Genomic DNA, 15,682 nt, shown 5'->3' with positions numbered 1-15,682 from the left:
TCTCTTTTTTTTTTATTGTGTGTCTTGCGGACAGAGATCCATATCGCTCGACGACGCTGGCTATCAATTTCGCTCCTTTTCGTTTCGGTCGTGATGGCACTTGGCGCGGCTACTGTACGCCAAGCAGGGGACGAGTTGGAGGTGGATAAAGGCGCGCAGCTCGTTTGATCCCCCCTTCTCTACACGAAGGTGTTGTCGCTTTAGGACTTTGGTTGTGAAAGGTAGACCCCCCTCCCCAGTCTTTTGGATCGTCGCCTGCGCGGGCTCAGATTTGTTATAACTTCGCTTTGTTGTTTTCCTCGTAGCCGCTGCAGTCGGCCATCCAGCGCCGTAACATGACGATTAAGCAGTAAAAAAAAAAAAAATAATTTCGAGAAAATAGGCCTACACACAGAAACTGGATATGGAGTCAGTGAAGACGAAAGCCACGGCGGGGGTGAAGGAATTTGCAGGGAAGACCTTGGGTCATATGTACAGGTACATGCATCTTTTTTTTCCCACTTTGATCTTAAGCTGATCATGAAATGTGATGGTTTTCATGTTGGATTTTAACCAGACACGATGGTGCGTGAGCCTGCGGGCCAACTAAGTGTTTTACAACTTACAGGCATCTCTAGTCACGCCTCTAGAAGTGAGAAGAAAATTATGCAATCTACAATGCGTGCGTGTGTATGTGTGTGCGTGCGTGTGTGTGCGTGTGTGTGTGTGTGTGTGCGTGTGTGGTGATGGCAAAGGTTTGGCAGAACCCAGATGCCACTGGATGTAAACGCGCACACATTCAGTCCATCCTGCTGCAGGGCCTGACCGTGAATCTCATTACCTGACAGGTTATTCAGGACGAGCAGGCCACATGTGATATATTGGAGATTTATTTCTAATTTATAATCATTTCATATGAAAAACCTGCATCACGAGCCTCTTTTCATTTTTCGAAACCGTGGCCGTTTACACCTACAGCTTTTATATGATTTTTGTTCGTTTCTGCATCTGCAAAGTACAAATGAAGACTTCCTGCTATATTTACATTATCCCCACTGTGAATTCAGCTTCAGTGTGTGTGTGAATCAGTTTGGAGGATCAAAATCTGCAGGAGAAATACTGTAAAATGAATTAGATTCAATAAGGCTTTTTTAAGAATGCAGTTGAAGTGTATTTCCTGAGGCACATCCAGGGGCTCAAAGTCAAATCACAACATCACTTTGCATTTTTATTTTTCGATTCATCTTATGTCCTTTTGAATTAAACTCAAAATTCTACTTTATTTTAGAAGGACATTATTGTTTATGATCCGGTTTTTTATCATTTTAAGTCCAGAATTTGAACAAACAAAACATGTGGTGAATAAATGTGAGTTTCCTTTAAAAAAAAAAAAAAGACTTTGAGGAATGCCCACAGACGAGCGTCTGGAGGCTGGAGCTGCTGCTGCTCGGCCCCATGAATGCTAATTAGTGTGAAAGTGCTGCTGCAATGCGGTACAGTCAGGGACATGTTCACCGCCTCTCTTTGCTCTTTCTTACTGGACTCTTCTCCTGTAAACACGTTTGGTTTGAATACACTGCAGCGTCTTTTTCAAAGTCGTCTGGCTTGACCTTCACAGACATTGACGCTCATTATGAGAAAATCTTCATTGAGAAAATACACAGAGGCCTCACCAGCCACATACAGCTGGTTGATTACAGTGATTCTCCGGTAGCATCTTCCTGCACTTCACTGACTGAAAAGACAAACCACAGGGAATGCTCCAAGAGCCCAGCTCATAATAAAACAGGCTATTCACTCAAAATGGCAATCAAATTAGGCCCCTTCAAACATATTTACCGATTATTATTTTCATATTTCTTTTTTTTTTTCTTTCTTTTGAGCATCGTCATCTGATGTGATGTTATTTCACTGACGGAATCAGTAGACAGTGTTGTCCTGGCTTGGCTGTTGCAGGGTGATAGAGAGGAGACAGAAAACCGGGGACGTGATCGAGCTGACGGAGGATGGGCGGCCCCGGGAGGCCGCGGAGAAGAAACCCCCGCTGTGCGACTGCAAGTGTTTCGGTCTGCCCCGCCGCTACATCATCGCCATCATGAGCGGCCTGGGCTTCTGCATCTCCTTCGGTATCCGGTGTAATCTGGGCGTGGCCATAGTGAGCATGGTCAACAACCACACCGTGCACCAGAACGGCAAGATCATCATCAAAGAGGTGTGGCACTCCTGACTTAAAAAACCACTTAGACCGCGTCCCCTGTGACACCTGGTGCTTATTTTATCACAAGAAAAAAAAAAAAAACAGGAAGGAAGGAAGAAAATAAGAAAAGCGAGAAATGTATTTTTTCCACGGGAGGTACAGAGCATGGAAAGGCCTACTGGTTACGTTAGATTATAAAATCAATCCCTACATCTTAAATCACCCCCAGTAATCACGCTCATCGCTGATGATTAGGCTACTGGGGAAATCCCAAAATTTAAATGAATTTTTGTAGGAATGGTCATTTAATACGTATGTGTATATTTTAAAACATGCACAATGCGCCAAGATGATCACGCTTTATAACGACAGCCAACCTTTATAGCACAGTTTGGCTGTATTCTTTGTAGCCTATATTAATCTCTATGATGTAAGCTAATTATGAAAAGATTTGAAGAAAAATCCATCATTGTGTCCTGTGTGTTTAGGCCAAATCACGTAGAAATGTAACAGTTACTGTAAAATAGGACATTGTACTGACAATACATTCAGAAATGGTAAAAATGTGTGGGATTAAAACAGCGACCTGTCAGTCTGTAAAACCACAGAATAGATCAACATTTTCTGTAAAATGTATATGAAGATTAATTCGTGCTTTGGCATTAAGGCCATATAGAGTGTACACCCAGCGTTCACAGCTGTTTACCTTAGCACAGCCTCTCAGCAGCTTTTTTTTTTTAACAGGACGAGACAGATCAATGAAGTTAGCGATCAGATTAATGTAACCAAATCGAAATAATCCGTTACAGGCCTTTAATAAACAGTTCTGTTATTAGATCTTTTATTTTCGTTTAGTATTTCTGACACCCAAAAGAAATGTATGGCCCCCAATAGAGGACATTTATTCAGAGACACTGGTTCTTATTGCTTGGTTTTGTCTCTCCTGTTCTAATCAGAAAGCCAAGTTCAACTGGGATCCAGAGACGGTGGGAATGATCCACGGGTCGTTTTTCTGGGGCTATATCGTGACACAAATCCCGGGAGGATACATATCCTCCAGGCTGGCAGCAAACAGGTAGGCAGCTCTCCCTGTGAATTACCGTAGATACAGCTCAGCCACATTCATTTGGCAGACGAAGCATTGGGATTATTTATTTATTCATTTATTTATTGAGATTTTGGCGTGACTCCTCCCTCTGATTTTCATTCTATATTTTCTTTGTTATTTTTAAAATAATGAGATCAAACACAGCCAATGAAAAACATAGAAAAAAATGTGGCCTGAATTATGAATTTAAACGAGCAGTTTACATTTCTAGTCTGCGGTGCTGCAGAAAGACAGCAGACAGTCAGCTGCTGTGCAGTGATGCAGAGCTGCAGGGAGGGCACCGGGCTGGCAGGCCTGCAGCTCTGCAGCTCCCGGTGTCAGGGCTTTCTGCCACCTGTTAATGAGCTCCCTGGGGGGAGCCTGGTCTAATCTGTCGCTCTCTCGGGGCATAGACACCAGACACTGCTTTGTCGCCAAAAAGCTTTTATTCACATAAGCACTGCCAATGCTTCTCTCATTAATAGCCTATGATGCCATATCACAGATAGTTGTCAATAAAATGAATACGACGGTACATTTCAGTGGTTGAATGCTCATATAAAACAGGTCACTATGACTATAAATTGCTGATTTAATAGTTATTATAAGCATAATGTTTAATAATGCACTTGTAGCTCAGTAGAGGCCTAAACCATGAGCACGTTGAGCGTCTGACAATTAAAAGCCCAAACCTCACAGCATCACCTCACAATTATGAAAAAAAAAAAACTGCATGCACAACAACCGTGCACAAGCAGAGCCGGTGTAACCTAATTAGACTTTTTTTTTTTTCCTCGTGTTTATTGTCCTGCCCCTGTGGACTGACACGAGGATGGCGGCCTAATCAAAGCGACTGGTCTCGTGCCGAGCAGTAGTCTCTATCGGATTAGGGCTCGACCCCCGCGTGCGTCCTAGAGGGGCGGAGAAGTCGTGACAGAAATGAGAAAAACCAATATGGTCGCGTGTTATAAGAAAAACCTCGGTGTGTATGAATGGCCTCCTCCTCCTCCTCCTCCTCCTCCCCTGAGTCTGATTTCACCCGCTCAGCTGCTCCCTCGCTTTTAAATAAAAGATTTCAAAATATAGGCTGTATCAAGCTAGAATAAATAAAGGCGGAAATAAAGACATATAGAGGCGCAAACCAGTTTCCTAATAAGCAGCATGATTTTAACAACCTCACTTAGTAAGCAATAATCTCTAATTAAGTCATAATGCATAGATTCTCTACAAATCCTTTACTTCTCAATAGGCTGTCTCAATGTCAAATTAATATATAATATATAAATATATAGCCTAATACTTTCTTCATGAAAAACATATTTCTTGAACAGCTCCTACGTAAAAACGGTTGCTAAGCGACACGTACGTATCGACGTGACAGTTAATGGGGGCATTGCAGCCTAAAATATTTATTTACGTGACGTCAGCAGGGCGCGTGTGGTGCAGAGCCAATCAGAACCGAGGACACAACAGAGAACCTGCGTCAATACGTGCTCTTCATGGGTGCTATGATGATTATAGACCATAGAGGGTTTAAAGACGACAAATTTCTATTTCTTTCCCAAATCAGATGAAGACGAAGACAAGTAGAACGGTGTTTCATATAAGATATTATTATGTGGGTCACGTTCCACAGTGGTGGAATAAGGAGTATTCAGATCAAGTAAAACTTCCAAAATCACAGAGCTAAAATACTATGTTACAAGTAAAAGTCATGCATTCATAGTACATTAGTATTTACATCAAATTTATTTAAAGAAGAATAATGCAATTATATTGTTTGATTCTAAGTATTATTGCGTCAGTGTGTATGGATCTCTTTAATGGTTTCAAAGGTAAAGGTGAGGCTAATGTCAACTATTGTAAATACTGCTGGTTAACTTGCTCTGTAGTAAACCATCATAATTTATTCAATATGTTGATTTAATAATGTGAATCGTCAAAGTAATTTGGCATCTGTTAAATAAATATAGTGATAATAAACTGTGAATAAAATCAATAATGTAAAGTATCAGTATCTTCAAACTGTTCTTACTGTAACTACAGTATATTTGTAAATGTACTTCCACCACTGAATCATTTTAGTATATACTTCAATTTAAAGCCTCAAGGCCAATAATACAAGGTATGCTATAGTCCATAAACTGAAATTTTAGGGTACTATTCTTTGCCAGCATGGCACATTTAAAATGTGTAAAGAACATATAGAACAGAAATAATAAGGGGAGTTGCTATATATAAAATGCTAAAATGCATCTTATCATTTCAGGGTATTTGGTGCAGCCATTGTTCTAACCTCAACACTCAACATGTTCATTCCCTCGGCTGCTCGAGTCCATTATGGGTGTGTCATCTTTGTCAGGATATTACAAGGACTAGTGGAGGTAAGGGAATAATAAACTCTAAAGGCATATTACAACATTTCTCAATAATCTCAATAGAGTTTTTGAATAAAACAGAATTTTATGTATTTAGGGATACAAAGCATCAGTGAATGTTATTCTCACCATTAAAAGAACATTAACGCTACATTTGGCTGATGTGCTTTACTGTTATTGTGGTTATAAATAGCTGGGTATTTGCTATAACACATTATACAAAGAGGCTTCCTGCTAATTTCAATCCACAAGAAAGCAAGGGGAAGTCTCTAACACGCAATGGATATTCAGCCAGAAGAAACATGAGCCAATCTGTATTGACCCAGTCCACTACAGCTGAGTGTTTGTGGCGTGGTCCAGCTCTTTTTTTTTTTTTTTTTACTGTCACACTTTGTATCCAGGATACACAACAGCAGCCTGCTTGTTATAGAGATAGATGAAAAGGGAAATGCTGATATGCAAAAGCCCATCAATCCTCTGACCTAGCAATGAAACATGACACCCACAGGTCTGTGTAGTAAATATTGGTATGTTTTTCTGTTACAGTGAAAAACACAAAAATTTGATACCGTAGGTCTTATATATGCATATAGATCTGCAATAATGAAAGGACGGTAAATCATTCTTTCCCAGGTACCATCATATAAAATTTCACTGTACATCATTTTTATAAGATAAATAAATCTTATACAGAGTGAATGAAAACTATCTAATATTATAATCTAACACTTCATCTCTCTTGTCATAAGTCCATGCAGATTGTATTTTATGTCAGCACAGTTTGTTCAAATTAGTGCCTAATGAACATTTAATAGCTGCAGGGATGCCTTGCTCCATGAAAAGCTCATGAGGACCTCTTTGCACATGGCGCTGTGTAATTTGTTTATGTTAATTACAAGGGTGAAAATGTTAATTTTTGTTAGGTATTACATCAGATATCTTTGGGTTCATCTTCATGCCCACAAAGGTATTCCCTCCTAGGTTAGTATTTACTCAAATAGCTCAGAAATATTTATCATTATTATTATTTATTTACTGCAGCAGTAACGTGTCGGAAAACATCAATAATGAGTGTGAAATAATGTATGGATATAGTCTACAATTCATTTACTGTATAAACCTGAATATTTATTTTAACAGTTCATTACGTTGTATGTCTGCTGGGTAGTCAACAACGCTCCACAAAGAGCACTGATCACCGAATACATTTCCAAAACACACTGTCAGGAAGCCTGATTAGGCTAAAGAACATGGTGTCAGTCACTAACTTCCCATGTTTCTTCATCACCAATTAATATGGACTGTTACTGTGTGGTGTGTTTAGGGAGTGACCTACCCAGCCTGTCATGGCATCTGGAGTAAGTGGGCTCCTCCACTGGAAAGGAGTCGTCTGGCCACTATCTCATTCTGTGGTAAATATTTACTTCTGCCATTGACTTTTGTAAATTGAGGTAAGATTTGATGTGTTGTAAGTTACTGTACTGGTTAAAAAGTTTGACCTTCCAAGTTCTGACTTCCTCATCCCGCTGTCTATCAGGCTCTTATGCTGGTGCTGTGATAGCGATGCCTCTGGCTGGGATCCTGGTGCAGTATACAGGCTGGTCTTCGGTGTTCTATGTCTATGGTAAGATTGATTGTTGAAGTATTTTGTGTGGAAGATGTATGTGTTGTTGCACAATGGGAGATGATCTATCATTCTGTGATGAAACAATCAAAAAAAGTTGAAAGTTTTTTTAGAGCTTGACAGGAAGAGAGTCCAGTGAAAGTCAAATGGATTTATCCAGGCAGGCTGGGTATTGATTTCCTCCCCCCACTGTTTTTGTGTGTCAATAAATAATCCCCAATCTCTGTTTGAACTGAATACAGTTAACTTTCCTGTCTGGGTTTTATTCTCTCAGGCATTTTGGAAAGATCAGGCTGCCACTGTACTTTGGCTGTAATTAACTAAAGTTCTGACGTGTGACCTGTCTCCTATATGCAGGATGCTTTGGCATCTTCTGGTACATGTTCTGGATCCTTGTCTCTTATGAGAGCCCTGCAGAACATCCGTCCATCACTGATGAAGAACGCTGCTATATTGAGGAGAGCATCGGAGAGAGTGCCAAGCTAATGGGTCCTTCTGAGGTGAGGGGACACCTTCCATGAAACAACCTGTACTTAAAATGACTTGAATATAACTTATTCCACCCTGAACTCTGCTTGTTGCAAATGCCAAGGTACAGTTACATCAGCCATTTCCAACACCTTTTGTTTTATGTCAGGGAAAGACTATCATAATGCTTATGTCTAAAATCCATTTCAGAAATTCAAGACCCCTTGGAAGAAGTTCTTCACCTCTATGCCTGTCTATGCAATCATCGTGGCCAACTTCTGCCGGAGCTGGACGTTTTACCTGCTGCTGATCAGCCAGCCAGCATATTTTGAGGAAGTTTTTGGCTTTGAAATAAGCAAGGTGAGCTTTCAATACAATGAAAAATTCAATAAAATGGACAAACAATAAATTATTGATTAAATTGCTATGGAAAACAAAACACAATGGACAGACATTTTACAGCTGATCACGTCACACTTTGTTCTTGGAAAGATTCATTTTCAAAATCAATGTCATTGTAACTGGAGGCCTGAGTTTCTTTCTCATGAACTGACACATTACATAACAAGGCAAATCAATTCACAAAGAATATGGAAGGCCGTGTTTTGTAGGATGTGTTGCCTGTAACACCAGGTGTAAATTAACTCTGCTATGCTAAAAAAGATCAAATAGCAACAGTTTTGTTAACAGTTTATAACATTGTACAGGATCCTTAAAGCCTCTTTAAACAGGGTTTAATATCTTAAAGGTACAATGTGTAAAATATGAAAGATTCAGAGAGTTAGTGACATCTAGCGACCCTCACTTTGAAAACAAAATATAATTCCCTGTCTAGAGCCAGTGTTTGGTTTGTCCACTCTGGGCTACTGTAGAATGACAAACAGTCCAAACCAAGCAAAAACCTAGGGGAGAAGGTGAGAGTTTGTACACTCAGGTACGGTCCAAACACAGGTAAATCCAGAACAAATGGGCTAACACAGCGAAATCGGTAACAGATGGTAAGAACACTGAAGCTTTACTGGGGTAGTCCTGTTTCCTCCCACAGTCCTAAAACATGTATGTCAGGTTGATTGGTGACTCTAAATTGCCCATAGGAGTGAGTGTGAGTGTGTGAGGTTGTTTGTCTCTATGTGGCCCTGTTATGGACTGGTGACCTGTCCAGGGTGTACCCCTGCCTTCCACCCGAAAGAGAGCTGGGATAGGCTCCAGCAGATCTCTGAGACCCTAAACAGGAATAAGCAGGTATAGATGATGGATGGATGGAAGAACACTGAAGCTGGTGGGCATTAGAGGGGAAGCAATTTAGACAATCTGACAAAGAACAAAGGGAGAAAGGGAGGCAGTGAACAAACACATAGGAAATGGTAGACAAGTATGCAGGGCAGAGTTAAACCAACAAACAGTGTCAAAGGGAAAATCTGGAAGACACTTGGAGATAGATCAGTTCATAAGCAACAATCAAAGTTAAGGTAGGGGTAAAAGTAAGTAAACTAGTCTGTGTACAGTTCCATTACAAATTGTCACAATCCAATAGCAACAAAAACAAAATGTTATGCACATGGGATATGCATTACCTTTTATGGAGTATGGCACATTTTATAGATGCAAACTTAAATCTCTCGGGACAGCATAATGCTACAGTGCTACTGTCTCCTCTCAGCAAGGAGGTTTTGGGTTTGAACTCTGTTTGATCTGGGGCCGTTTCTGTGTTCATGTTCTTAAAAACACAGGCACATCAGGTTAACTGGTGACTCTGAAATTGTGTCAGTGTGAGTGCTTGTCTGTTTCTATGTGTCAGCCCTGTGATAGACTGGTGATCTGTCTAGGGTGTACCCTGCTTCTCATTGTCAGCTGGGATTGGCTGCAGCCCTACAGCAACATAGATGGATGGATTTTCTTATTTAAAATAACCAAAACTGAAATGTTGGTGGATTATTATTATTTTACGTGTATCATTCAAAGTAGGAAGGAAGTTGAGTATTTAGCAGGCAATGTCTACAGTCTAAAAATAATTGTGTGCAGTTTATTTGGTTAATTTTCTGATCATGGTTGTAGGTCGGCATACTGTCTGCCCTACCCCATTTGGTGATGACCATCATCGTGCCCATCGGTGGCCAGCTGGCTGATCACCTGCGCAGCAAGAACATCCTGACAACTACCACTGTCAGGAAAATCATGAACTGTGGAGGTGAGAAGTCTGAACTGAGGATAACATGTCATTTTATCACCTTTCTCAGCACAGCTACTGGGTGTCATTCTCAGTGTTAGCTCCTTACTGTTCTTTCTTCAGCTGCTCTTCACTGCCAGATGGGTTTAAAGATGGTTGGGTTTGTATTTCTGTAAACATCTATCTACTGAATAACAGTGTGCAAGTTGACACGATGATTGTGACTGTGCATTGATTTCATATCTGTCACTTATGTAATTGAGTGCAGACCATGTATCATGCTTAATTCAATTGGCACTGTGATGACCAACAGCCCGTGGGCTTTGTGTGTTTGTGTGTGTGACCTGCTGTCTCTCTCTGTTAGGATTTGGCATGGAAGCCACATTACTGCTGGTGGTAGGATATTCCCACAGTAAAGGGATGGCAATCTCCTTCCTGGTGCTGGCAGTGGGCTTCAGTGGATTTGCTATATCAGGTTAGAACACATTTTCACCTCAATCTCAATGTCATTTAGGTACATTTTCAGTTATAATACATTGATATACTAGTGATGATATAATGATATCAGAAAGGTTTTACTGGGTCAAATGTAGTGTGACTTTGTGTAGTTTCACAACAGAAGCAGGGACGATTGTAGGATGAGACCTTTAGTTGGGCTCAGTCCCAAAGGACAATGTGGCATTTATACAAGACCTTATGCCCAGTGGTCTTTCTGCTGACTAAATACTGCTCTGTCCCTCCATCACTGTCCTCCTCTGTCCTTTTCTGTGCTGTCAACCAAATAGCAAACTTAACATCCAATCACAGAACTAATTCAGCCATATAGATTTATATGACTCTATTTGAATACTGGGTTTTATTGGTAATGCAGTCAAGTAGTGTCATTTTGACCTCACTTTATCAACTGAACCTGGTTGTTTTCTTTGAAAAACAAAATCCTACCTTTAATGTAAACATAAAATAGAACTTTCTCTTATTTGTTAATGAAGAATAATAATTACAGTGCTTTATAATACTGCACGGGTTTGGTATTTTATCTCCACTTAAAACAAAATGCATTCCTTACCTTAGCTAATTCCCTGGCTAAGTCAGCTAACCTTGTTTCTGAATATTCAAACCATAAAGATTTAACCACACACTTTCTTAGTCACAGTCAACAACTGTATTTGTTTTTCAGCTTACTTGTAGATTTAATCACTATGAAATCCACTGCTACTGTCTTCTTCCCCTACATTGCATGTGTGTTGTGAAACAATGTGTTTGTGAAATTTGACATTAGTTAATAATTATCTTCATTTTTAGGGCTGCTGAGATGAAATGTGGGTGTGCTTTAAGCAGCCCTAGAAAGAGTCTAATCATACAGGTCATATAGGTTTACGGAGTCTAAGGACATGGCTGACCTGATGGGCTGTGCTAAGCCACCTCCTGGCCCTAACTTCATATTGATTGTACAGACATCAGTGGTGCTGATCTTCTCATCTAACTCTCTTTAACAAAAAGCATATTTCCCATAATGTAAAACTATTCCTTTAACTTAGTAACTGATAGTGGCTTATATTTCTAGTGTAAACCTGCAGTACATTTAAGTCACTTTAACTGAATTTGAAAGATTTGCAGAAAGAACAAGATTTGCTGATAAGATAGTGAAGTTTGCAATTATCTGATAGAGCTGTAGTGACTTTCTGGCAATATCAACTACTGTGTATACAAGGACATGCTGTGTCATTGCAGTTGTTCTTCATTTATTCAATAATTTATTCTTTATTTGAACATTGTAACATTCATTTTTCAATTCTTTTTTTCCCCACAAAACAATTTTGGAGTAGAAACTAAATCTTTGAATATAACACTGAATAGTTGGCTTGTGTTTTCTTTGCAGATAAACAGCTGTGAGTGTGAGGACTGTAAAATATCACAATTGAAATGTATTTAAAATTATATTTAGTTATGTTTATAATTCTAGTAAGATGTCATCTAAATGAATGTATGATATTATTTTAACACATATACAGTGGCTGGAAAAACAGTCCTTTCAGCTTTCTTTAGCTGTTCATTCAGCAGATCTTTTCATAAATATGCTCAGCTACAGAGGATGTGGAGGTCTGTGCAAAATCACTTTCTTGCCTGTTGTTCTTGAGCTTTCTCCTGGAGTGTTTAATAATTCAGTGCTAGCTGTCCTGGGGGATTTGCCAGGCAGGCAGTGTGCAGCAGCTCATGAGGACACTTCAGCCAGTCAGAGTGGGGGAGGAGAAGGATGTGTGGCGAGGTGCTGCCTATTTCTGCGACAAGATGGTCACCATTTGTACTGATTTTACCCACAGCTTTGTCCTGAAGCTGTTGATTTTATTTTTTGCTACATAGTGTTGCACTGTTTCCTATATTTGACACTGAAATGTGGCTTTGTCAATATTCACAAGGTAAAATGTATCAACATTATTTTTATTTTTATGTTTCTTGTGCCAGGCTTTAATGTCAATCACCTGGATATTGCTCCACGTTATGCCAGTATTCTAATGGGCATCTCTAATGGTGTAGGCACACTGTCTGGGATGGTGTGCCCTCTGATTGTTGGTGCCATGACAAAGAACAAGGTAAGAGTTCTTCCCCTTAAAGCACCAACCATGGCAGCAACAAAACACCTCTCATTTCATTTCATCAGTGAATGTTTTCAGCAGCACCTTCCTCTGTTTGATTAGTGGTTACTAATGTTATGCTAGTTACAATAGAGACATGCATAGGTATTTATAACACGTATTACTGTGGAACAATAATAAATTAACAATATATAGCAAACATACAAGTTTATTTCAGGCCCTGATAAGATCTATTAATACTACAGACTAATTGGTTTAAAGCATTTTGTACATGCAAATTTGCTTAGCCAATGAAGTAAAGTTGAATCTATTAACATATAGTATATCAGCTTGTTTCTAGGCATCAACTGAAGTTATGTCATATTTACAGTTTATTAAGAACTCAGATGGAAAAATTCATATTCTATATTCACAAAATACACATTTCACCCGAAATTCAACCACAGGGCTCCATGGATAGATTCATAAATATGCATGTTAATTTATTTGAAAAATGCTTAACAAATTCCTAAACAGGGTAGTTTCCTTTGCAGTTAGAACTACCCAAACAGGAATAAAATATGCATTTGTTGAGAACTATTTTAGCTGCATAATAATACATATTTAGTGCAATAGTGAGTCATATGATATGATAGTCAGAGAATATGTCAACCAATGCAAATGTTAGGGCTCACTGACGCACCTCTAATGGCTTTTGGACATTAATGCCTGCATCACATAGAACCTCATTGCTAACATTACTGTTTTGTGATTGTGTTAAAAATAGAATAAAAAAATATCACATTTCTACTTTTCTCTTCAGACGCGAGAGGAATGGCAGTATGTGTTCCTAATTGCCTCCATGGTCCACTATGGGGGTGTGATCTTCTATGGGATCTTTGCATCGGGAGAAAAACAGCCATGGGCCGACCCAGAACTGACCAGTGAGGAGAAGTGTGGCTTCATTGATGAGGATGAGCTGGCAGAAGAAACAGGTGACATCACTCAGAGTTATGGTGCTTTTGGAGGTCCAGCTAAGACGTACGGTGCCACCACGCAGGTGAATGGAGGCTGGGCTGCTGGCTGGGAGAAGACAGAGGAGTATGTCCAAGAAGAAGCACAAGGAGGAGGCTACGGATACAGGCAGGATGAGGGATACTCCTAGACCAAACACACATTCACTTCACATGAGTAGACTTATTTTCCAGAGTGTGTGTAAGTTCAGTCATAAAAAATAATAAATCAGCAAATGAGAAACAAGAAAAACTACAGTCCATTGTTGTATTGTTTGCACAAAGCTTAATGTAAAACTTACTTAAAAATATAAAAATTGAAAGATATTTGATTAATAGAGGTGTTACACATATCAAATTGGCAGTCTGTTAATGTATTATTATACATATTAATAATAGATATATTTATTTGGAGTGCACTTGTGTGTAAACGTGAACATTTTCTTCCCATCGGCTGAGGCTTTCTGACCACTCTGAAGCCAGTAGGGTTACATAGACGGTGCCCATCAAAGACAACCCCTTATTTATCAATTTAATTGTTACAGTACAACGTCCTACAAGCCAGCTATTACTGTGTATAAATACATCACTGCACAGCATTGTAAACAAAAACTAGACACTTTGTGGATATAGACTGTACTGTATCTCTCCTGAATGCACTCAGACTACTGTGTCCTTTTCATGCACAATATGATCATTTTTGTTTTCTTATCACCGGCTTCTGTGTGTGTAAATCTAAGTCCTTTCCTGTAAGTGACTTGTTGTAGAGATTTGACAGGTGGCATATTGACTTTAACACAAGACAATTGGTTTAACCGTTTGGTTGAACATACATAAAAGGGAAAGATGCCTTTCAAATGTTTGCTGTGATCCATTTTATCTCTGCCGTTGAAAGTTTGAGTTTAGCATTTGCAACCCTGTCACATCTCAGCAGTGTAGTACAGGGGCCATTTTCATTGTTATAGTTCTTCTTACAGTCAAGCTGCTTTATATCTAGTTGTACCAATGCATTGTTGAAAGATTTGTCTTTTAAAAAAATAAATGACAGAGATAACTAGAGATGCAAAGATATATCAGAGTTATAGATTAACCTTAGACACTGCTAGACCAAGAGATTTATTGTCATACGTGATCTTATAAAGGGTCTGTGCAATGTGGAGACTTTAGGACAAACTAGACAAAATCGATATGATTATCAAAATATATTAGAACAGCAAAACTAATAAAGTTTAATGATGGTGGAAAATAAATATATAAAACAGTGTGAAACTAAGATTTACAGGATAAGTGAGTAATTTGCTTTTATTTAAAGCACATGTTAAAGCCACTGCAAAGTAAGTATTTCTGGATACAGTTTGATCAAATGTGACTGACAATGACTAAAAAAATGCACCAGCTGCTGTCAGATTCTGATTCAAACGTTGCTGTAGCTCTTGGTGGATGGAAAGACATAACATCACCTTTTTCCAGCTGAGCTCCACCGACTAGAAACACAGAAACACAGATATGTGTCCTGTGAAATGATCAACACTGTTCTAATTTAGGCTGAAATGTGTGTGTTCATGTAGGATCTTATGGTTTTAAAGTGAGAGGCTGATTGCTAAAATATGTATTTAGAGCATTTAAAACTAAAGAGAAGTAAGCTTAAAATGACATAAAACGACATTATAGAAGAGGAAGTGAACATTCTCACACAAGTATTTGAAGATTTTTATTTATAGTTAAAGAAAAAGTACGATAAGCGGCAATCACAAATGGCTTTAATTTGGACAAGCTGCCATTTGTCCATTTCCATTACAGAATAGAAGTGAGATGAGACAATTAATAAATCACTATATAATGACCTGTCTTTACATATGGGAGTCTGGTAATAAAAAGTGTTTTAGGCTCCTGTAGGAATAAGCAACCACACCATGCCACCATCCTCATTCTGCACTTGCACTGACAAGGTCTGAAGGGGCCAGTTTTGGTTAAATTGTCACTTGTTTGTGGAGACTTTAAGTCGGCACTTCACAATATAAATGTGCGTGGATCTGTATTTATGCATGGAACAAAGTGAAATTTGTAGTGTGTTCTTATGTTTATGTTTCTCTTTTTTTTCCAAACTTATTTGTCTTGGTCTCAGAAACTGTTACTGATGCTTCAATTTCTTTGCACAATTAACCAAAGGTAAAGAGCAGAATTGGATTTGAGCTG

General features: G+C 39.0%; 1 protein-coding gene across 1 annotated transcript; it reads left to right on the top strand.

The window, feature by feature from the left end:
* Nucleotides 1–100: 100 nt before the first annotated feature.
* Nucleotides 101–13,733, top strand: slc17a6b (solute carrier family 17 member 6b). The gene is made up of 12 exons (XM_026320079.1): nucleotides 101–477; nucleotides 1,936–2,191; nucleotides 3,133–3,251; nucleotides 5,533–5,647; nucleotides 6,966–7,053; nucleotides 7,179–7,265; nucleotides 7,623–7,765; nucleotides 7,944–8,093; nucleotides 9,789–9,921; nucleotides 10,265–10,375; nucleotides 12,364–12,491; nucleotides 13,297–13,733. Exons 1-12 carry the CDS (start codon nucleotides 404–406, stop codon nucleotides 13,636–13,638), a joined length of 1,746 nt encoding a protein of 581 aa, XP_026175864.1. The 5' UTR covers nucleotides 101–403; the 3' UTR covers nucleotides 13,639–13,733.
* Nucleotides 13,734–15,682: the final 1,949 nt, after the last annotated feature.

Source organism: Mastacembelus armatus, chromosome 3, assembly GCF_900324485.2.
Source record: "Mastacembelus armatus chromosome 3, fMasArm1.2, whole genome shotgun sequence".
Lineage (NCBI taxonomy): Eukaryota > Metazoa > Chordata > Actinopteri > Synbranchiformes > Mastacembelidae > Mastacembelus > Mastacembelus armatus.
Note: the sequence above shows the minus strand (reverse complement) of the source record. Positions and strands in the feature narration are given on the sequence as shown.